This window comes from Melospiza georgiana, chromosome 1 (genome assembly GCF_028018845.1).
Source record: "Melospiza georgiana isolate bMelGeo1 chromosome 1, bMelGeo1.pri, whole genome shotgun sequence".
Classification (NCBI taxonomy): domain Eukaryota; kingdom Metazoa; phylum Chordata; class Aves; order Passeriformes; family Passerellidae; genus Melospiza; species Melospiza georgiana.
Window position 1 is genome coordinate 9,177,880 of NC_080430.1, and position 24,226 is coordinate 9,202,105.

The 24,226-nt window shown below is 37.6% G+C and overlaps 1 protein-coding gene across 1 annotated transcript in view; it reads right to left on the reverse strand.

Moving 5' to 3' along the window:
* Positions 1-24,226, reverse strand: part of LMBR1 (limb development membrane protein 1) — a 69,793-nt gene that overhangs the window by 13,099 nt on the left and 32,468 nt on the right. The window contains exons 6-15 of the mRNA XM_058023341.1: positions 13,022-13,148; positions 12,748-12,816; positions 10,324-10,388; positions 9,179-9,251; positions 3,581-3,661; positions 2,772-2,848; positions 2,464-2,541; positions 1,911-1,984; positions 1,591-1,681; positions 74-140 (exon numbers count right to left, since the gene is read on the reverse strand). Coding sequence (XP_057879324.1) covers positions 74-140; positions 1,591-1,681; positions 1,911-1,984; positions 2,464-2,541; positions 2,772-2,848; positions 3,581-3,661; positions 9,179-9,251; positions 10,324-10,388; positions 12,748-12,816; positions 13,022-13,148 — 802 coding nt within the window. The remainder of the gene's footprint in view (positions 1-73; positions 141-1,590; positions 1,682-1,910; positions 1,985-2,463; positions 2,542-2,771; positions 2,849-3,580; positions 3,662-9,178; positions 9,252-10,323; positions 10,389-12,747; positions 12,817-13,021; positions 13,149-24,226) is intronic.

Consider the following 24,226-nt stretch of genomic DNA (forward strand, 5'->3'; position numbering starts at 1 on the left):
CTTCTTTTTTATTGTTTTTTTTTTTTTTTTAATTAAACATCCTTTATTATGATATTATTTCCATTTCACTTACCCAGTGTCCTTGACATCACTGGCAAAGCAGAGCTCAGCACCAAGATTGAGACACAGTTTCCAATTATCTGTTTGAAAATGACACAGCATTTAAATGATAAACGAGATTGCTGAAGGGAATACAAAGAAAAACAGCAGTCAAGATGAAAAAGAATAATTCTTAAAAGGCACATTCTTCAAATTGAACCTAAAGCAATTTACTGTAACATATTGTTAGTCTTGCTGACTTCTGTCACTCCTCTCCACATGGTGTTACACAAGACAAAAATGATTCCAAGAAAAAAAATCAAATATGTATTCATGTGCTTTTAATCAAAGTGTTGTGTATGCTCAGATCCAAAATTATTCAAAACAACCATGTTGCAAAGCATCAATTGTTTACTTACTTCCTGTGAATGTTTTATAAAAGAACAATTCCATGGGCTTAGAATGGATGACTGATACATCAGCTTAAGCCTTGGATGTAACTGCTTGCAGGATTAGCACTATTTAAAAAATTACAACAAAGAGCTTCCTTTCAATTCAATGCCTGTTGTCTACTTTAAATAATACGAAAAAATTCACAGCTGTTAGATTTCTTCTTGTTCTTGTAAAGCCTTTAAAAAGAGTAATTGAAACTTTCTTTCACAAGGGATCATTTTCTTCAGGTCTAGTTCTATCAGAAGCCAAAAGGAAAAAAAAGTAAACTTGAAAGTAGGTAGACATTTATACATTCACTATTTATCTTCACACTATTCCTGGTGTACTGTAAACAATCAATAGGAAATATTAAGAACATTCCAACTCTCTACTACTTATTCCTCTAATAATTCTGTGTGCATACCCATTCTCTCATTTCCAACAATTTGTAGTAAAAGTATCTTAATCCATTACTTAAATAAAAAAAATATAGAAACAATGAAACATATTGAAAAAATAATTAAATTCAACATCTGTTTCTTGGTTACTGATCACTTCCCCATGTCAGGTGGGGGAATATTTTGCCAAAAACCTAGGCATGTTCCTCCCAATTAGGTAACAGCATTGGTTATGCTAAAGTCAGTGCTAAATTGTAGAAAGTCAAATTAGCTTCAGATTGGACAATGCTGCTGAATAGCTGTCCTCAGTCTTAGTTTCATTATTCAAATTTGAATTACTTTGTCTGTATTACTTCTAGCAACCACGTTGTTCAGATCTCAAACAAGGTCCCTGAAGTACAGTTAACACAATCAAAGTTACTCATTAGCAATAAGTTCCCTTTGAAGGAAGTTCTTTCACTTGCTTTTCTATAGCCAGTTAACAAGCTCTGCCATTCCTGGCTTTTTACAAGTGAATGGATGCCATCCAAACTAAACAGAGCACATCCTTTTTCCCACTCATTCAGCATTTTGACAATCTTCCAGTTTGTGTTTACGAAGCTTACAAACAAATACTGATCACGGCAAATGAGCCATTCAGGGAAATTACTAAGAGAGTCAGTTTGTCTTGGGTGGCAAGAAAGACAGGAGGGGGCCATGCCCATCCCAGATTGTACCTTACCTTTGTCATGGTTGTGTCATCCTTCCTGGGAGTGAAATTCTCAAAAAAACGAAGACTGTAGAAGCCGACGACAGAAGATACCATAAGATAGCTGTGAGAATTAAGGAAAAAAGGAACCCCCAAGGAATGCAAGTTTCACTCAAGTTCTCAGCAGTCTCCTAAAAGTCTTAAGAACTAAAGAAAAAAGAAACAAAAACAAGTGTTTGAGAAGGACTGACCTATCTTTCTTCTTTCCAGGCTAGTGTCTTAGTGTATTATCAGTGTCCTAGAAAACTAGACAGAATACTTGTTAACAGACTGAATTCTTTCAGAAAGGATACAAAATCAAAATGATTTCAAGTGCTGCTCCCACGAAGCCAAAGGTGGATAAGGAGGCATTTCCTATTCCAGGTCCCTACAAGGAAAAAGATACTTTGCATAATTAAATAAGATCCAAGCAAGAGTTCATAAAGTTAATTTCTACCCAGAACACAACATGCAACATCTTATAGGCAATACAGCCTTTTCTCAATTCAGTGTTTCAGGGGGGTTCTGATGTCCCACATTCCAAGTCCCCCCACCCCATGCAATGGCACCAGCAGCTTTCAAACTGCAGTGAAATGCATTGCAAAGACAGAACTGCAAACTTCAGATTACTGATCTGCTGTAGTGCATCACTGGATCTACACAAAGCTTCTGCACTATTTTAGTAAGCACTCACTAGATGACATGTAATAAATGTTTGTGTGGGCACAGAAATGAAACCTAGAAGCAAAGTCAAAGTCAAGGCTCATTGGTTTCCATGTTATTAAAGCAAAATCTCTTACTTGCACTTCTGCAAGGCATCCAAAGCTTTACTAAAATAATAAAAATTGTAAGAGAAGATTACTTTACCCCTGATCCCTTTGGCATTGCAGTCTCATCAACCAACAGGTAAAGAATGTTGAGAGCGACTAAAAGAACTGAAAAGGACTATAAAAAAGAGGAAACAGTCTTGTTATTGAAAAGTATTCCACATTTTTAATCTTCACATTTATCCTCCTCACCAGACTCCATAATGTCCAGTTTTTGTTAAATGGTCAAGAAAAGAATATCAAGATTGCTGCTTAAACAATCTTCACTGAGAAAATTTAAAACTATTTTCTCAAATAACCAAAGAACTCTATACTTTTAGCTGGAAAAAAAAAAAAGAAAATTCTTACTGTCTCAGTCAGGAGCAGTATCATGACAGCTGGATAAACTAAATTCCTTTCCCAAGCAGAAGCCTTTTTCCTCCGTTCTGTTCAGAAGAGAAAAAACATAAGTCTAATACCATAGATCAACTTAGAATAAAACAAGGAAGAATCATTCAGCTATCCATAAGCTCACTATAAATATAAGTAACAACAGTATCCTGATCTGGAGCAAACATCAACCAGTTCATAAGAACATCCACCTGTACAGCTCTACAAAGCAATGGCAAAAATATGAAACCTCTCTAGAGAAAGGCTGGGGAGACAGAGACAAGCAGATTTTTCTTAGAGGCATGTTTCCCCTTAACTTTTTTCTTCCCTAGCACACAGCAGTATATTTTAGCATGACCTAAAGGTCAGAATTTCAGATATTTAAATAGTATTTTCCTCTTGTAAGGCAGGAGAGACAGAACTAACTTCATTAGCATGTGCAAGAAAAGATTGTTTGAATTTTACAGAAATAATTCAAACACAAAAAGGAACGTAATGTCATCAATTAGCACAAATATTCATAAGCATATTATACATTAAAAGCTACATGCAAAGAGGTGTTACAATTTCTCTAAAATAATGTTGAAATAAGATCCAAATCAGACTCCTTACTTAATTTTTTTTTTGTGGTTGGAGGAGTGCAATGATTTCATCTAACATATTTGCAAATGCACAAATTTAGTTAAGAACAAACTGGAATCAATCAAGCAACTGCTCCAAACTAAACACAGCACCTTAATGTCATTTATTAAACTACAATCTACATGAAACACTAGAAAGTTCATTACCTAGATTTGTTTTCTTGCTTCTCACTTTTTCAAGCTCACGTTCCAACTCTACTGTCTGGTATTCCACTGTGGAAGAGACACCTTTTAAAACAAAAGACATGATTTTCTTTTGGATGTGACTGCAAGGCACACAGTGACAATTTGGATTTAGGAAATATCACATTAAGCACTTGTGAATTTAAGCTGCAGGTGTTTCTTTGAGACTCTTCAAATACTTTTCAAAAACAGCAGAGTCTACCCAGAAGATTTCAGCACAGAGGTTGCAGCATCATCTCCTGTGATCCCAGTCTGTTTGCTGATGCTGAACTTTCACACAAGTCCAATGACCAGCCATAGAGTGACAGACAGGATGTCTCAAATGCCTCATTCTTAAATCCCTATATGATTCTGGTACCAAGATGTAAAGAATCCCCAGATGCCCTTCAGGAGCATTATTATTTAGCATAAGTGGACCTTTGCCTTTAAAATGGCCAGAGCTCCAGATTCAGCTTCTGCCCCTCCCTCCCTTTTCCTCAGCAAGCTCAGTTTCCACACTCTGACCTGCTTGCTGATGGATCTTGTGCTCATACCAGCGCCTGCTCTGTCCCTCCCTGCCAGTCAGATATTCCCACAGCCACCGTGAGATGAGACCAACCTCTTCCACTTTCCAGTTCACAACATACATGTGTCATTGTTGTGCAACTACCCATACTTTCTCCTGTACATCAGCTCAGCCCTGACAACCATAATATTAATCACTTTTCTCCTACTAATTTTCTGCCAAAAAGCTGCTCATCAACTTTTCTTCCTATCCTTATGCAGCCTTGAGGAAACCCAGCCCATTTTCTCTCTACATCTTTTTTCTCTTCCATTCTCTTCTAACCACTCCTCCAGTGCAAGCACAATGGGGTTTCCTTCATTAATGCCAGTTCCTCTACAAACCCTGCACAGTGTTCAGGCACTGACACAGCACTGCAATGCTGACTAGAGACCTGTTTCTGCTGTTTCAGTTCCCATCCCATTATTTCTGCTTTAGCTTTCACTATCTGCAATTACAACCTGGATATATTCTGCCTGGGATAAGTTAGAAACTCTCAGCTCATCTTTGTTCAGAAGTAAAAGGGATGAAAGTGGGGCAATCTCACCTGAAAATAAGTTAAGGGCTCATATTTTCCCTGTCTATTCCAGGCCAATTTCACTCTGCAATAACACACCATGGCAGTGACAGTTCAAGGTCTTAAACCCAAAGTCTTCTCTGCTGTTGTTTTGCTGATTTACATTCACACCTTTCACCTGCTGGCCATTCCCTACCCTCAGCCCCACCTCTGGCCATGGGCTAACCTGTAAGAGCACCAAGCTCCATGGACTTTTTTTAAACAGTCTCTAATAAATTTATAGGAGATTAATATTCTTGTCCAGGCTTTTATCTGATATCTTGATCACTTGCCTACAAAATCTAAACAGCACTTAGGCTGCTGGCACAGCAACACTACTTTGTAGTCCAGTCTCATTATTTCTTTATTTTCTGTTGTCTCCTCATCCATCCAGCAACCTCAAGAAAAAAGGTGACTCTTCTTATTGCAGACTGTGAAATACTGATTTGTTCAATGCAATCAAATCACCAATGAAACATCCAAGTGTTAAAAATTTTAAAAGTTTAATTGAATTAAATGAATGTTTCTTTCACATACATTTTTGCATATAACATGCAACTTCTGTGCTTTCTCTAAACATTTATCTTGAATATCAGTGACATAATGAATATGGGATAATATTTACAGGCTTCAAATATATAAATAAGCTCAGGACTATTCAAGTAAGACCTACAGACACTGTTCCATTACAACATCTTATCAATTGAAGTGCCTAAAATACAAATGTCAGTTCCATTTCTCAGTGTTTTTTTAAAAATTAATCATTATACACAGGTTTTCAGAAAAAGTCTTTATAAAACCCAAGCTAATTATCCCTATAAAAATAAGCTTTTGTAATGATGCATTTCCCCCAGAAAAGTCTAAAACATCTGTTTTATGGAATGACTAATTACTGTTAGGTGGGAAAAAGGATAGCAATAGAGCTCAGTGGGAAAAGAACTTTCATGGAAGCGGCTGAACAAGAAGGAAAACTCAAGTCAGCATCTGATGTTTTCTTCTTTTCTGTAACTGATTTAGGAGTCTCTGAGGAAAAGCTCAGTTCAATATATATCTATGTTTTTTTCTCCCCTCAACATAAAAATCCAGAGCTGAAAACACTGATTTCATGGGAGTCTATCCAACAAATCAGCATCATCACAGAAGGTCCCTAAGACACAGGTCAGTAGAAATTCTGAATCATATCTAAGTGCTGTTGTAGTTCCTCCTTAAAAACAGTTGCAAACAACAGGTTGCTATACAAAAGGATATTTTATGAGAGAGGCAAGGTTTCAGATCAGTCAAAAGAGTATTTGGAAAGGATGCAGCTAAATTCTTAAAAGCTCTCTAACATTAGCTTTATTTCAAACACGCACAAAGTTCAATGTCAGCGCTGTCTAGCCAATAAATCAAATTGGTAGACGAGACTTGTTTGGACTAGCAATGAAAAGTTAGAAGGGATTCTCCAAGAAAGCCACAAAGCAGCTCATTTAAGGTCAATTTAACGGTATTATTCTGTTTTTCTTCCAGCCCCGACATAAGATTTCAGTACCTCAAAGGAAATTGTAAGAGTATCTATTTGCATTCCCCCAAGGTGATTGGCAGTTCACCACCAATTAGTTCAAAATTACACTGTTACTAGTGTGCAATAAAAACAACACCTTTCATCTTTCTTACATAGGTAAGGATACCTTCAGAGCCAATAACTTTGATCAAGTAAGTATTTTTGATCCTACCCCACCCGTCTCTTTGGATTCAGGAAAACTAATAGCTGAAGGCAACTTTTTTCTTTTAATATAAAAAAGTCCCAGCTTTATTTTTCAACTGTAGGAGTGATGTGGGTACTGAAATATAATACACTGGAAACAAACATTTTCCCAAAGCCCAGTATCTCTTCAATAGATAAAAATACTGGGGTAGATAACACAATCAAACTTTCCCCTCCCTCCTCCTCTGATTTTCAGTTAGACACTGCAGACACCTGAGGAGGAAGAAAATTAGTTCCCACAAAGAAGATCTACAGTTTCACAGATAGATTTATTTTCAAATATGAAAAGCTTTACAATCATCAGGTATCACTTAAGCCTCTGCTCTGGTCCTCTTCATTTTAATCAAAATTCAACTCTTTAGTTATACATATAAATAAAGTATTTCATTTCAGAGCACTTTACTGGAAACTTGCCCAGCAGGGTTACTTAAGCACCATGGATTCCACCACCAACATGGTGGGAGAGTTGCAACAGCCCTGGTAGAGGAAGTGTGTAGCTGAATATATCCAGTGTGACAGAGCAACAGTGACAATCTGTGTGCTAAAACACAAATTATGGCCTCTAGCATCAGAGACACCTTTAACTGATGTAATTAGCACCACCCCCATTTATACACACTTTAGAAAAGGCAATAAACATGGTAAACACGACCCTTCATAGCTCGGGCAATAATGATGTCAATGCTTCTGGCATAGAAAGGCTTCTGGAAGAGAAGACAAAGGTTTCCATGCTCACCATAATGAGAACTGTGCTTAAATTTACTAAAAAACTACTACAAAAATCCTGCAAAGTATCTATCTTCCTGCACATATAACATCCTGCCCCAACTACATGCCATATGCAAGTTTAGATTTTCATTTACTTTTCATCTTAACTCCATTCATTTTCTCTGTACACCAACCTAGGGGTTTTCAAGCATTCCTTTTGGGGGTGTCCATGCCATTCCCTCAGCACTGAAACAGAGGGAATCCAGTTCCTCTCTTGTCTCAGGACATTAAATCCCATGTCTTTCACTGCTCAAGAGCAGGCTGGTGAGTGCTCCATGGAATATGGGTGGGCTCAGCTCCACTTCTCACTGAATACCAAGCCAGGTGCTGAAAGCAAATCCAGTCTCTTGGCACACATCCTAAATCCATACCCAGTTAGTAGGTACCTACAAACAGCCTAGGCTGATGGTCAGGGGTGCTCCCAGCACACATCCTAAATCCATTCCCAGCTAGCAGGCACCTACAAACAGCCCAGGTCCACTCCACAACTGATATCAAACTACAATATAACTCTTGAGAGAATTCTGCAAGAAAAAGAGCAGCCAAGCATCACCTAAATAATCACATTCCCCATCTGAACACTGCTTCCAATAGATTCCTGAATAACTACTGGGACATTGCTCTGTGTTGTACACAAGTAGAATCACCATGACAACATAAAATATTCAGTAACAAATATTTTACAGTTCCCAGCTAACATCAAACACACGCAATGATTATCATCACCCCATCATAGCTTCAAAGACACTCACTGCCTGCACCTTTTTGTGTGTCTGTATAAATGCACACATAGTGTGTCACTATAAACACCTGAAAAGGTGAATGTTACTTTTAAACTGAAGTGATGGCTGATTTCAGCACAAGGAAATCACTACTCCTCCACAAATTTTGAGCCCTGGAATAAAGATGACCACCACGATCTCTGCTATCAAAGGTACTTCCCCTGACCAAGAAACTTTGAAAGGAGACTTAATGAGACCTAAGAGAAGGAAAGCTTAAGATATATGACAGAAGACTGAAAAGCAGGAGAGAAAAACCAGGAAATTTTAAAAATTAAGGCTAAAATAAGTCATCATGACACATACATTGTTGTGCTGTCTTTACATGAAAATTCCTTGGTTTTCAAAACTGCAGTAATTGCATAAATTATGAATGGATGGCTTATCCATGCAGTTAAAAGCAAGTCAGAAGATTTGTACAACATGATTTCCAGGTTTATAGAACCAATAAATTTTCCGTAAGTGGTCCCTGCCTGTTGCAACACTCCTTTCTCTTCTAAGTCAAAACTTCATGCTTTGCTTCATACTTCATGTTTTTAAACACTTCATAACAAAAACACCTTATCAAGAAATGCAAAATTTTAAGTAAAATTTTAAATACAGTAATTCTAAAAACATTTGTGTAATTATTAATTTTCCTTACTTATTAATAGAATGTTTTTATTTTTTAAATTCACCAAATAACTCCTAGAACATAATGGAGTGCTCTGATTTTTAATGGATTACTACCTATGATTTTAAATAACGATCAACCAAAACACAACAAATCCTCCAAATTAGAAACAAAAACTCGTATTGCAGGAAGTCAAGCCTCTTGCTAATGTAAGTTCATTGTCCTTCAAACAAGGCTGAAATAGAGTCATTTACCAATCCAAGCTATTTTGCTGAAAGGGTGGTGGGTCTGGACAATGACTCAACTGCCTTCTCAGGCTCAGAAGATTCCCACATTAGAGAGCTGATGAACAATTCAAAAACAAAGCAAACCACACATAGACAAGAACCAATCTTGGAAAACCTGGTGAGGAAATGTATACCTGTAACATTTGTTACAGGCTAAGATGTTGAAATTTTCTGTTTTGAGAGAAGAGGCTGACCAACAGAAACTCCTGACCAGAACCACTCTACTCTAAATACTGTATCTGAAGCAGTACCATTACAGGTATAGCATACATACCATTAAGCTTCCTCTGAATTGCTTCTTCCTCTAAAGTGATGATATACATCTGCTCATCTAGGTCTTCCAGGATCTGTATTTGCAAACAGAAACATGAACTGAGTATCAGAGACACTTGTTTTCCTGACTGCACTCACACAATCAGATTGACTTTGCTCCTGTAACCTGAACTTTAAATACACGGTCTACAACTTTACAATAGTGACACAAAAAATTCACAGATTATTCCATTCTGTTACACAACTGTATCTTTACTGTAAGCAAAGTTAAAGGTTTGATTTTGAGCTAAGGATTTTATGTTCAGTTTCAATTTAAAGAGACAGAACAATGTCTGACCTATATTCAAACCATATCAAACTTCACACCAAATTTAAACAGAAATAACTAAAGATTTTGAAAAATTGTATTAAAAAGCAACTTTTCACATAAGCCAGTATTTCATGAAAATATAAATTGCTATAAGCTAAAACAAATCAATGAAGTCAGTCTATCTCAGCTACCAGGTGCCTTGAGACTAGAGATAAAAACAGTAGGTATTTTCTTTGTATTTACAGGGTTGAACCGATTAATGAAAAGGAAAGCAAGATCTAAGTGCACCCAAATTTTAGTAACTACAAACTAGGACATGTGACACTGAAGTCACTAGAGCACTTGTAAGTGGTACAAACTTCTCCCTTCCCTCACAGCATCCAGACCATGAACCAAAGAGCATCTGTGTGTAAAAAGCTCTTAAAGATGACAACTACCCACATTTCACCCATCTGTGTGTACCCCAGGAACCCTTCTTGTTATCCAGACTTTCTTTGCTCTTGTGTTCTTTGCAACTAAACTCAGAATATGCCCACATTTTTCAGGCACTGGTAAAACACAGAAGGAAATACTGCTAATAAATATTAGTAGCATTGACATAAGCAGAAAAATCAGAGAAAGTCTCTATTATTATAAGAAAAACTTGGGAATAAAACCAGGCTTTAGTGCTATATGAAAAAACAGAAACAGTGGTTATAGAAACTGATGAACTGAAGAGTTCTGTAAAAGTGTAAGCATTCTAGATGAAAGTACCCAAATACCATTCCACCTTCTCACAGGTAGCACAGGAGGACAGAATTGGGGAGCACAGGAGGACAGAACTGAGGAGCACTTACTGTTGGTTTCACCAGCAACTGACCCATAACTGTAAACATCCTTGAGAGCCCCACTGGCGTACACACTGCAGGGGAGGAAGAGCATGCAGAACAGTCATTTGTAAGTCAAAGAGCAGGTATTTTTATTTGGATGCTTAGTGTGCTATTCCACATATCACCATTTTTTGGTTTTCAAAAGAGCAAGAGCTTAAAGCTCCAACATGAACTTTCAAGCACACTGTAATCATACGATTTTGATCAAGACAAGCGTCTCTCCCCTCAGAGCTTAACTGTGACTTTTTGTCAACAAGGAACACCATATAATTGGAGATCTTAAACCTGCTCAACCAATTAATTAATTATTCAAATCATGTGGCACGTGAGGCTATGTCTTCACCAGTAAACTCAGCAGTGCCAGGATGCATTCCTGGGCTCTAAGACTGGATTGCTTACACCAGTAAATTGTTAGAACTATTCCTGGCATGATTTACCCTGGGCCAGTTAACACGTTCCCAAACAATTCTCAGTGCAGTTCTGGAGTTGAGGCAGCCCAGGGACCATTATCATGAGCCAAAGCTGCACAGGCACCTGCCAACTGCAATATCCTGGATGGAGTGACACTGGCTGGCCACAGCACTGAAGAACATCTCGGGCACATTTCATCTTTTAGCACAGGTGTAGCTGCAAGGCCAAGACATCCTGAAGCTGCTTTGCTCTGCTGAAAGTTATCCTTCAACTTCCATTGAGAGTAGGCTCAGCTACCAGATTTTAGATTATTTTCTGTGAAATAACACTGGGCTCTTTCTGATCCTAGCCTGTGATGGTTTCCAGGAATGATGCATGTCTGCTTCTTGGGAGAAAGGCTTAGCCATGATAATAGAAAATTCTAACAGTTTAAGGAAAGCTGCCTTCAAATGCCAAAACATACCAGAGATGAAAGAATTTATACCAGTATGGATGAGCATGTATATACATCTATAGTTTCCATTATAGTAAAACACTGTTGCCAAAAAAAAAGACAAGATTTAGATTTTATTGTGAGGATTGCATTTATTTTTAATAATTAGTGTTTCTCTATAGCTACTGCATACTATAGGAAAAATACAAGAGTATTCAAAAATCTAGCTTAAGCTAGTCCGCCTTTACTGCAGAAGAATCCTGAAGAAAAAGCCAAATGAAGTGATGCTCAAATCACCACTGCAATAAGCTTTACTCAAACATTGTTTCAGCAATTAAACCAGTTGAAGATCTAAAGCTCTACCCCATCAGCTGCCCCACTGCTGTAAACTGCCCTTTCAGCTACACAGAACTAACAGCTTGGAGGGCCTTCATCTCAGGGATTTGTTTAAGTTGCACATCTCCAAAACCTGGCATTTAGTCACAATAACTTCAGTGAACTGGTTTACAACAGCCTCAGAACTCAGCAAGCTGAGTTTTCAGCTCTACTGAAGCAAACTGCAGGGCAGATTTGAAGTTTTGCAAACCAGCTTCCCATTAAAGTGTTCAGCACCTCTGTGAATGCCACTCTGGAAGAGCATGCATAAGATGTTTAGGATCCCATTGTTTAATCCTCCCACCTTCCTCCAAAGTGGATTTGAGAACCTGCACATACAGAAAACCTAAGGAGACTCACTGAGGTCTCTTTCATAGATCTGTTTAAAGGATATCACAAATGATCATTCCTCACCCTTTCTCCACAGTGACAGCCCCATGTAAGCTTTGTACCTGTCAAGCCTGGAGAAGGAATGAAACCACAGTAACCTAGAAAGGGAGATGTTCTGTTCCTCTCAGCAATTTTCTAGAAATTATTCAAGGAAGGGGCTGAGATTATAAGTGGGATTTGGAGCCTTCCATCATGTTTCTTATTCCCCTGAACATGGATGACTGAACTCTGGCTAGGAGCAGTCAGTGTAAGTTGGGTTTTTTACTGCATTTGTTTCAGATGCTATTGTGTAACTGCCCTGCAGACTGGCCAGAGCCCAGCTGTGTGATTATGAAAGCTGGCTGCAGTCTTCCACCTCCTGCCTATACATTTTCAACTACAAAAGGAAGAATGGTAGTTTACTGAATATAGGACAAAATGTTCCAAAATAATTTTCTCACCATACTACCAGCCTCCTGCAGACATTTCATTTTAAAATTGTGCTTTCCTTTGCAGAATAGAGTCCCTATTTTTCAACTACCTGCTTTAACAAGTTATTAGTCAAAATTGGGTGAGTTGTAAAGTTTCTCAAAAATTGAAAATCTAAGGTACCATTTATTTAAACTTCAGAACTCAAACCTAACAAATTCACACCTAAATTTAAATTTAATAAAAAAAAAAAATCCCACTTGACTTTCACAATCAAAACTGGTTTTTTAACCATAAAAAAAATGAACACAATACACAAAAAATCCCCCACCATAACACCATCCATCTTTTGGAATAATGAGGAAAATACTTACACAGAAGTAACAAGCATCCCATCAGTGATATACAGGAATATAAATATGGGAGGTAGAATTCCCAGAGGTCTGTAAAGAAAACATTGAGCACAGTGTTAGCTAATTACAAAGAGGCTGCTTATGTCACAGAATTTAACTTCAAAATGGTGCTGACTGAATTAAGACATCTCCTTCACAACTTGTGCAATACTCACATAGCATATACTAGAAATAACTGGAAACCTGCATTTCTGTATTTACAATGAAACTGGGTGAAGGTTTTTGCATTCCATACCATATAAAGACTCCATACTGGCAGCATCATTGTCTATGAGTGCTGAAGCCACCCATACGATTCCAAGGATAAGCAGTGCAAGAAGAATGAGCATTACAAGGGTTTCCAAGATCCTTGCTCTGATGCCCTATGGGCAGAAGAGGGGAGAGGGAGGAAAAAAAGCCAAGAAGTTTGAATCAGGTATTTTCAAACCTTTTTAAAATTACAAGTAAATAGCAGCTCCTTCTTCCTAAACACATACTCACATTTTATCACAGACAAAAGCATAACATGTAATGCACATTTAAAAGGCAGTGCATAAAAAGGAAGTACTTATGGCTTTATAGTGCCCAGATTGCATTTTTCCCCTTAAACCCAAAGAAAAACGTTTTAAATTGCATATGCCTTACAGTTCTCATTAATCTCATTATTCCATAAAGTACTCTTTATACCATATGATTTTGTTCGAGCATTTTTAAAAGATGGATTACTTTTCTAATACTTTCAGCAAAGAAAGTGGATTAGCAAATTTTTATCTATGATTCCAATCAAGGGAATGGAAAGCCAATTATGGCAAATAGCCAAATGGCCCGGCAAGCCTTAAAACCCGCGCAGGTACAATGTAGCGATTCCCCTGAAATCGCCGGGCAGCCGTCAGTCTGCGGAGCCCTCCAGCGCTCGGCGGCGGAACTGCCGCTCCAGCACAGATCCCGCAGGGCTCACCTCTGAAAAAGGGAACAGCGCTCCGAAAGCTGATGCTACATTCACAGATATATATATATATATATATATATATGTGTGTGTGTGTGTGTGTGTGCGTATATATACACATATATATACATATACATATAGGCGTGCGTATATAGGCGTGCGTATATAGGCGTGCGTATATAGGCGTGCGTATATAGGCGTGCGTATATAGGCGTGCGTATATAGGCGTGCGTATGCATAATATACCAAATAACCAAAAAAACCCCACCAAATAACACCAAAAAATCTGATTTACTTTTTAATGGTATCACTAATTTAACTAATTTTGAGTAATAGAGTGATTGGGATGCTTTCTTCATGCATCCACGCCATTAAGGAGCTACGAGGCTGATATTTAAATAACAATTTTACTTTTTTTTCTTTGTACATCTCCACGAGCAAATCCAACTTGTTTTTTCATACAGGTTCACCCCAACTTGGGGATACTTCACTGCAAAGAATACTTGATAGTTAAAAGCAGAACATTTGTTTTATTTTATTGTTTTTTCTATTTTTATTACATCTTTCCTCACTCCTTAACTAGGGGGTTTCTTAAGGGTAATCTTTATATGACATTTACCCTAAAAATTATGCTCTCTACATAATCACAGCATCCAACCATGAATGAGGACCCCAGGCATCCTAACCATGAGCACTGATCTCTTGTAGCACCCCAGTTCCTCTTCTCCACCAGTCCTCTGCAGAACAGCAAGATTACCACTGACTACTCTCTCCATTCTGCTCAGGGCACAAGAATTTTTATATTGCACAGCACACACAGAGTAGGATTCACTCATTTAAATACAGTGAAATCATAATACTTTAAAGAACTTTGGGGAAGTGATAAATAGAAATATTCTGTCATAGACACTAATGAATACTTGGTAATGGTCCAGGATAAAAAAGAAATTAAGACACTTAAAGCACATAGGTAAATACTTCATCTCAATTAGGCACCCATAAGGCTGTGCCCTGTGAAAACATTAATGTTCCAGGCACATTTAGTTCATACTTACATACATTAGAGTACCTGCCAAATAGCTGCTATTTGAAAGGAAAGAAAGGTACAGAATTTTCCCCCATGTACATGGAGAAAACTTCTGGAGAATCACAGAATGACTGAGGTTGGCAAGGACCTTCAGAGGTCACCTGGTCCACCTCCAGCTCAAGCAGACACCAAAACCTGGTTGCCCAGGAATCTTTTGAGTCCTCCAAGCTTGGAGACTCCAAAACCCCTCTGGACAACCTCTGGCTTCATTTTCAGTAAGACAAGGTGCCCCTGAAGTACTTCTATTTTAAGGCAGTCAAATTTTCATTTGACATTTACTTTTCATTGGCCAAATAATGCTGGGATCCTGATTAAGTTAGAGGAGTTAAAAAAAAAAAAGTCACAATTCCATTTTGTGTATTTTAAGCTCAACATTATAAAATTAAGTGGACAATGGAAATGCATATTAAGGTGGTTGGCTGTCATACAACCCCTGCTGTACACTAAGAATACTGCTATGACTTCAGGTTACATTTCTGTGCATCAGGGGAAAGGGGTGGGAAAGAAATAAGAGAAGTAAAAAGACCTGGAAAAATATATTCCTTTTTTAAAAGTCTTGTCTAACACAAAGCCTACTATTAGAAAGGGTATTCACCCGTCAAACATTAGAAAATTTGTATCTGTAACCAGGACAATTCCATTTTATCAGTGGAAACAGATAAAGCAATATAAAGTATGGTTGGTTCTTCAAATACCCCTGAAGGTATCAGAGGAAAAAACAATGAAGAGTGACATGAACAGAGAGAAGAGGTTCAGAAAGCACCCTCACTTTTGTACACACTGGGGTTATTCCTACTCTCCAGGGACATGCAGAGAAGAGTGAAGGCTGTGTACACCAAGAGGGAGAGAGAGATGACCTGGACCACAAAGAACAAAATTATAAAAAAACTAATGCATGCTAAAAAGAAAGGCAGAAGTGTTGAAAAGAGTCTGATCTTTGGTCTTCATGCCTCAACTTCCCTGCATGCCAGTAAAGGAGAGGGACACATTCCCAAGATAGACTCAGGATCAGTGTTTAGGAAGCAAGAACACCTGACAGTTTGAAGGAAGGCAGTACTTCTCTTTCTCAACAGTGATTTTGGTTTTAGTAGCTCTCCACTTTAATGTCTTTTTACATGAAAGTGTCTAGAATAAAGCATCAACTATCATTGCACTACAAGCCTATAACATCTCTGGTAATTCTGAACAGGAAAACAAAACACACTCAACACCTTACAAATTCTTCCAGCTGAGTTTCAGATTATCCATAAAGCAAAAGCCACTCCTGCAAGTCAATGCCCTGTGTGGTTCCCTGCTGTCCCTAAGCAGAAGTCAGACACCTTCCAGGCTGACACATTAAAGGAGTCTCTTGTGGAAGATTAAAAAAAATACGATAAAAACTTTTGGAAGCAAATTACTATAATCCAATAGAAGCTGTAATTTATCTATTTATCAAGAAAACTGGGGGGAAAGAACTGACAGATTATACCCTCCAACCCCCCCAACTTCTTTTTTAAACTTCAAAGTTTCACAGCTTATGAGTCCACACAGCTCACCTACACTTTCACTCACAGCATATTTTCAAAATCCACCAAGTTCTTTAACATGAGCACTTAACCAAGTGAAGTATTTTATTAAAGGAAAGATATTTAACACATCAATCCCAGCAGACTGCAACTTGCCAGGAGCTCTGCTAATATCTGTCATCTTCTCTCTGCACTAATGGGGGAAATGGAAAAAAAAAAGCATTTGAAGCTCTCAAGGCCTGCCTACAAATAAAAGCTGTCCTACAAACACATTCTAAGGATCTTGTGGTTTGTACAGCCTTAAAGATACCTGACTCTCAGACTTCTAATTCTTTAAAATTCAATTGTCAAGACAATCAGAAGTTTTTATAGCTTAATCCTGAGCTACTTATACTGCCTGGAGCACCAGGCCTAAGGGTTCATGTTTCCAGAAAAGTCTAATTTTAGCAGGAAAGATTTTAATTGTTTTAGAAGTGTCCTGACAAATTTTTAATTGCTACTCTCTATCATTAAAATCTTACCATGTTTCTTTTCTATTCTGATTAACACAGATAAATCATCCCAGATGACAAATAGCCAAAAGATATTAAAAAACAGCACATGGCCAAAAAAGGTAATTCTTCATCTGAAAAACCCAATGAAGTAGAAATGGCAACAGTCCTGAAGGAATAACAGATGTCATACAAGCAACTCAGCATAATTACCAAGGAAACCACCTCTCCCTGCAGTACATTTGTGTTGAGGGATGATTATTATGCCACTTATAACACATTAAGACTTTTCCTGCTATATGTGTCAACACAACACCTAGAGACTGCTTTTACTTTAGAACATAACATGTGTGGTGATAGGTCCTTAGAGCTTTTCAATAAGGAAAAGGAAAACTTCTTGAAAATGGAGGCAGAAGTGTTGGGTGGTTTTTTCCTCCATTTAAAATTCTGTAATTACTTTGAAATATACAAATGTAACACCACAAGATGCTTTGCCATTAATCTGGCACCAATCTGGTAACAAGTGAAGACCTTGCCTTGCACACAGGTTGTCCACCAGGTTCAGGCCTCTCACACAACCAGCAGGGCACAGATCTCTCCTGACTCACAGGGACAGCACACAAAACCTCCTGCCTGCTCACTCCTCTCTCCATAAAGAGCCACATGAAAGCTCTGGAAAGTTTAAAAGTTTAACTCTGACAACTGCCATTCTAGCAATGCTAAGCTAAGACATGCACCATATTCCAGGAGAGACACTGTGGAAGGTCATGTGGCACAACCTGGGCCAGAAAATCACAAGATGTTATATTTTTTAGGAAAGAATTATTAAATAAATGAAAGCAATTGAGCCATTTGTTGATGATTTTTTGCTCTGCCAGTTGTGAGGAGAAACACAATCATTATTCTTCAGAAATTTAAGCATAGCTTTTAATGCTGTCCAATGCTGTATGGATTTTAACACATACATCAAGATATTTACCAAGAGTTCTGTTGTTCTAATGCTGATGAATGATCAAAAAACCTTTCAGTATTTTATCATCTCTTTCAGCAAGAGGCAAAATTCCTGGTAAAGGTAAAGAACCACAGCTCCATCCTTACTTTAAGAAAAAGCATTTCTTTGTTGGACCATTACCTGACTATAGAGATTTTGATGAACATATTATTAGCTCCTATAAAATGGACATTTTTGGATCTACATTGCTAATTCAGGATACGGAATGGCTTTTATTAATTCCACATTTTAACCTAGCTGCAAACTGCAGGAAAAAAAAAAAAAAACCCTATCATCAATGAAATAAAAATTACATGTTACACACAAAACCAGAGAGTTCTAACTAAGTTTCTATGGTGCTGAATATGTGAACACAGTTCTGCTTGGACATCTTGACCTCTTGCAAGGTAGGTAAACACCACTTTTTACACCATGCCCTGACCCATGGGGAAAGCCTGGGAAACATTTCTGCAATCATGGCACATTTAAAGTACACATGAGGCCCATTGTTCTCACGTGACAGAAAGGAGCCTTAGTAACCTCAAGATTTGTTCAGTGAGGGGCTGATGGCAACAAACACACATGATAACATCTGCAGGAGAAGTGGAGGCACTAAAGAAGGGAGGATTTCACTGAGTATGAGGTTGGGGATGTTATATATTAACCCCAATTACATTTTTAGCATGTGACACCCCCTCTTTCTCAATTTGTTAGCATTAGTGAAGAGATGAGTGTCAAGCATTTCACCCCTTTCTATGGTCTGACACCAGACTTGGAGCAATCCTTGCTGGGACCTATTCAAGGCAGTCCACAAACAAGTTTTTAATAAGTAAAGGAGAACAACTTTGCATCAGGAAGCATTAAACACATCCTACATTTAGCACACTGATATTTAGTCAAGGGGTCACTACCTCCTGAGACCACAAATTAAGTCAAAAACAGATGCTGTAGTTTTAAAAAAAAAATCAGTTCATTTTAAAAATGTAGCTGCTAATGACTCAGAACCTTCAAGAAGCAAGCTAAGAAATTTTAATCAAGAAGTAATATATCCAGGTATCAGATTCAAGTAGGGGAAAAAGAAAACCAATATTTCCTTGCCCATACAAGAACCAAATACTTCAGACTATAACTAGCACTGACTGTGTCTTCCCCCACACCTCCTCTTCCCTCACAGAATCTTCACAGCCTACAGGGATTTTAAGATTAAAATGTGCACTCTTCCTCACAAGTATACTTGAAAGCTTATATTTATTTTCTGCACAATACAAACATGAAAAATTCAGTCATAAAACATTCCCAGCAACTTTCAGCTGATTTTTCTGTTAGTATCCTTTCTCAAATGGTTTCACAGTTGTTACCACGCTGTCAATGGAGCAAGAGTAGGAGGCCAAAACACTGAACTTATCAAACTTACCAGCCACACAGGATAAGTAACAAAATTCAGAAAATTCTGAAAATCCAGAAAAAATAGTTTTGTTGGGAAAAAAACCCAAAATTTTTTCTTTGGGTACTGGCTAAAGACATGTAACAATAAGCATTAGAGTTATGCTTGCCAAGTTGGAAGTGAAAGACCAAAAATCCCTCAAGTAGAGCTCAAGAAAAAGATGTCTTTACTTAATAGCCTGGGGAGGAGGCCACGTATTCAGGATCCAGTACACTCTCTGCAGTAACTCCTCTGCCAAAGAAAACTGATGCTCCCTTCCTCAGTGTCTCAGAGGAGCATCCAAACCACAACATTATAACATAGTTTGGGGTCCAAACTATCCTGTGGACACCACTGCACATAAATAACTCAGTGAAATAACCTAAGAACCAAGGACTCCTTGAAGATCTGAGTCCTTGGGACCAGAATAAAAAACAGTTCTTTCTCACTTTTTTCACTGGGATCTATTTAATTATCCAATGCAAGATGGACTCCAGCAAGAACGATACAATGGGATTCATTTACTGCCTAGCAGTTAAGGCACTGTTTCAAATACATGGATTGAAATAAATCAAACAGAGATGCTCTTCCACATTAGGCATCACTCCTATAAATTTAACAGAGAAATAATACATTTCTCTGTTAGTTGAAGTACTATCCCTTACAAATTTTTTAATCAGAATACATACTAGAGTACAGAATACATCCCAATTTCTTAAAATGAGGAAAAGCTAGACAGAATAGCAGCCAAAATGCAAGCAGACACTAACTGGAATAAAATAATCCCAACCTACAGCTGTCAGATGCACACGACTACCCTGCAGCAGCTCAGCCTAAAAGGGAATGGATGGAGATCTGTGGACATCCAACCCAAACCTTCTGGGGAGAAGGGAAATGAGAAATAAAAGGATAATCACAGTAAAATGGTCACTGTCCCAGTGTTACCCCTTTCCCCCACAAGTTTGTTCTGTTGTTCCATTCACTAGCCCAGCTCTCACTAATTAGCTCTGAGATGATCCACTCCCTCCACCTACCAAGTTTCCCAGACTTTCCAATGCCACCTGCAACAACAACACGGGAGCCGTGGGATTTCTGACACTGTGAGTCTCCCTCTAATCATTTACTTTTGGATCAGAAAGAATCTTTCCTGCTAGACTGGCCTGATAGGAAGACAAATAGATGCTTTCCAACTTCTTTGTAGCTTGGCAGAGCACTAAGATAAGTAACATTAAGACTTGGAATTTGTGATTGTGTTTTGGCAGAATGAAACCCTGAAGACAGCTACCAAAAGCAAATGACATGTACAAGCACAAAGGTCACTTTTAATGTTCTAAAATAAATAAAGAAAACAAAAGTAAATCCCCTGAAGTCATGTCTATTACTAATGCCCTGAGAGGGTGAATAAGCCCAAGAAGAAAGGAACTTCTAGGAACTGGCCAAAGCACCAGAATGCTGGAAATTCCCATTAATAAGCTGGGAAACTCTTGAAAAAGGTACAAAAAAAAACAAAATACAAGGATGGGAGAAAGTCTTTGGTTTTCCCCCCTCCTCTCCTTTGTAAATAAAATTGTGGTCTGCCTCACAGATTTTCACTACAGATGTGTAAGCTCCTTCCTTGTCAGTACAGAATAAGTGACTCCTAATACAGAGTAACCCATAGCGTGAAGTAATTTTAAAAATACCAAATAAGTAATACAGACTACAGGCCTAAATATCACATGGTTATCAGTATACAAAACCCACTGCTTTCAGAGAAGGAATAAAAAGTGGTGTCTGCCTAGTAAAGTTTCATTTAATAAATGAAAATCCATTAGAAAAACATTTATTGCCTTTCAATGATTAAGACAATTATATTAAACCTTTCAACTTTTAATATAAAATTCCCTGGAAATTTTCTTCTGCGAATTAAAATTACAATTATAGTAAATCTGTAAAGTATTTTTAAATTTTATTATAAAGCAACAAAAGTGCATAAATAGATTTAAAACAGAGACAAAGTTCTGCTTGTTCTAAACAGCCACTACTTGATGTCAATGGAGACTCAAATGAAGACCCTGACTAATGTGAAAATATTTAAATATGTAAATCTTAATAAGACAGTCCTCATGCATAAACCAGCCACTTTTATAAAATAAATTATATCCTCCAACTAAAACTAACAGCAAATCAATGTAATGTTTCTGACCATTTATTGAAATAAATCCAAACACACTGAGATGGGAAGATGCTCACATTGCCTCTTAAAGGCAGTGTGCCTCTCAGATATGCCAAACTCAGACATGCCAAATTCTTTGCCTGTTTCCATTGACTAAGAAAGGGGTCTGGATCACAGCTATTTCAGGGATCTTGCATGTGTGAATAATTCCTTCCCAATGGATGGCAAATTTTCCATGAAACACTTCATTTTTAATTAAATTTTTACATGAATTTTACTATAAACCGATAAGTAAAATAATAATTAAAAAAAAAATACATCTCTGGATTTTTGATACACAGCTATCATTTACTACAAACAGAAGGGTCTATAGAGGGTATTAAGAATGCTCCATCCAAACTAAATTTAAAAGCTACTTATTTCTGCCTAAAAATAAGTGTCTTAGGAAGAATATTTTAGAAGCCAGTGCTTCAGTTTACATCAGTGATAAAATAAGAGATTCAAGCTTAGCATTGGTAGCTGTACCATTTGTACACTTTACAAGTAGTAGAAGTATTTAACATGTTTAAACATTTTTGCTTGTGCAGAACTCTGTAGGCTATCCTAAAACCAAATAGAATCTGCAAAAAAAACCCCTCAATTTATCCACCAAGAGAGCAGCAGAGGAAAATATTCTCCTCTTATTCCATTTGCAGGCTTCCAGCTACGTGTTAAGGCTGTTAGCAGAAGCTGTGGAAATTCTACAAAGCACAAACTTGCTACATACAGCACAAACGTGCAAGTTCAGGGCAATGTAGGCGTGGGGAAAGCACAAAAGTTCAGAGATGCAGCCCATTCCTGCCTGGGGTGAGGTGGAACAACTAATGCTCCAGTGCTAGCTTCCAAAACTGAGTTGTTTTACAGATGCCTCTGTCTACTCATAATGTGTCACCTAGTGGAGCTTCTCAAAGCATGCTAGAGAAGTCAGTCAGAAAAACACATTTCAAAATAACCCCATTTTCTTTGTGCAGTATTTTTATCCCAATATTACCAACAACACTAGGTTCATCTTACTGTTAGTGATACTGGGATAAAAATACATCATCAGTTCAACTATCAATTTCCACAGCTCAAATATATTAAAACGCTGCCAGAACACAAACTAACCTGACACATTTTGATTTCCTATCTACATTACAGGATTGGTCACAAAAAGTAATTATAATCTCAACCCCATTCACAGCTGCAGAAAGGCTGAACCCCTGCCCAGATAACGAAGCCAGTGAGGCAGCCAGTGCAGAAAAGCTGCACCAAATAAACTTTAACATCATTTTATCTCCTGGTAGCCTACTTTTTGTACCTTCCATGAGGCCTCTTTAAACGAAGTACCATCTAATTTATGGAAGCAACCAACTGACATTTAACTACTTCAATGAAACTGAGCACAGATCACATCTCATCACATCTTGATCCAATGTGTGCAACAACCAACATTCCCTTATTTCCCCCTCAGCTGTCCCCAGATACAGAACTGTTACTTATATTCAACAAACCACAGATCTCCTATCCTAATATAAAAAAGGCAGATTTTTGCCTATACTGACTTAAGCAAGAAATCTTATAAAAACCTGATAAAATATTTTCTATATGTACAAAACCAAATTCACATTAAGCCATTATTCCTCACCTAGCAAGTTTCTCTCTCCTGGCCACTGCTTCTTGAATTTCTTTTTACCTCACTCTCAGTGAAACATGGTATGGCCTTAAGCTGACAAATACATGGTTGTTATTTACCTGTCCTGCACAGCCTTTGATACTAAATGTCTAAATACAGACATTTAGGCCAAGAAAAAAAAAAAGAATGTGTTTTGAAGTCAAGATTTTGAAATACAAAAAAATAACACAACCAGGATTCCCAACCTCTTTTGACTTACCTGTAGTAATTTTCATACTCTTACAGCCATTGTGAAAGGACAGCAGACATCACTTTTAGGACGGTATTTTCATTTTTACACTAATCTACAGTAGAGTTACAGATTCCACTCACAGATTCACAAAAGCAGGCCAAACACTCACCAAACTCTAATTTGCTAATATATATATACCTGTAAGGTAAGAAATTTTTTTTTCTCTGCAGAAGTGCAAGCAAAGGACTTGGTAAAGCTATAATTGTACGATGCTTTCAGAGTTCAGTGTGACACTTGTCAATGTTACATGCTAACAAGTTATAAACCTTCTCATCTTCCCTTCCCAGCTGTTCTAGAAACTCTTCTCATTGTTAGTATTAGATGGGGTTACCCTCTACATGACAAATTACAAACACATTCTACATTTAGCCATGCAGAAGCTGTTTCTGAGACTTTGGTGGAAGCAGCAACCACACAAAGGTTCAGGAGAGGCACCATCCTTAATGCAAGGTTTACAGTAAATACAGTCCTAAACTCTGCACCTTACATCCTACAGATTGTTATGGGTTTGTACAACTGTCAGCTAAGTGTACTTTGATTTTAATTAGAAGAAGTAAAAACTATAATCAAGCTACTTGCCAAATCAAAATTCCAGAATCATCAGGATCTGCTTCTAAACAACAACAAACTAATAAATTTTAGGTGGTGTGATTTTAAAGGACTCCAGTTTAAAAACTGGACTTCATATCTGAACTTAAAATGTTAACTTATGTCAAAAAATACAAACCCAAACAGCTGCTTTTGATGTGGCTGATTAAACAGCTTTTGTCTCTGGCATTACTAATGGAATGAGTAAATGGGTTGTAATGTAATGTACAATATTTCAGCTGCATACCAGTAAACATTTCATAGAGATCAGAGCACTAAAGTCTCACTTCATGCTAAATGATTTTATAGACAAATAAATATGAGCTTAA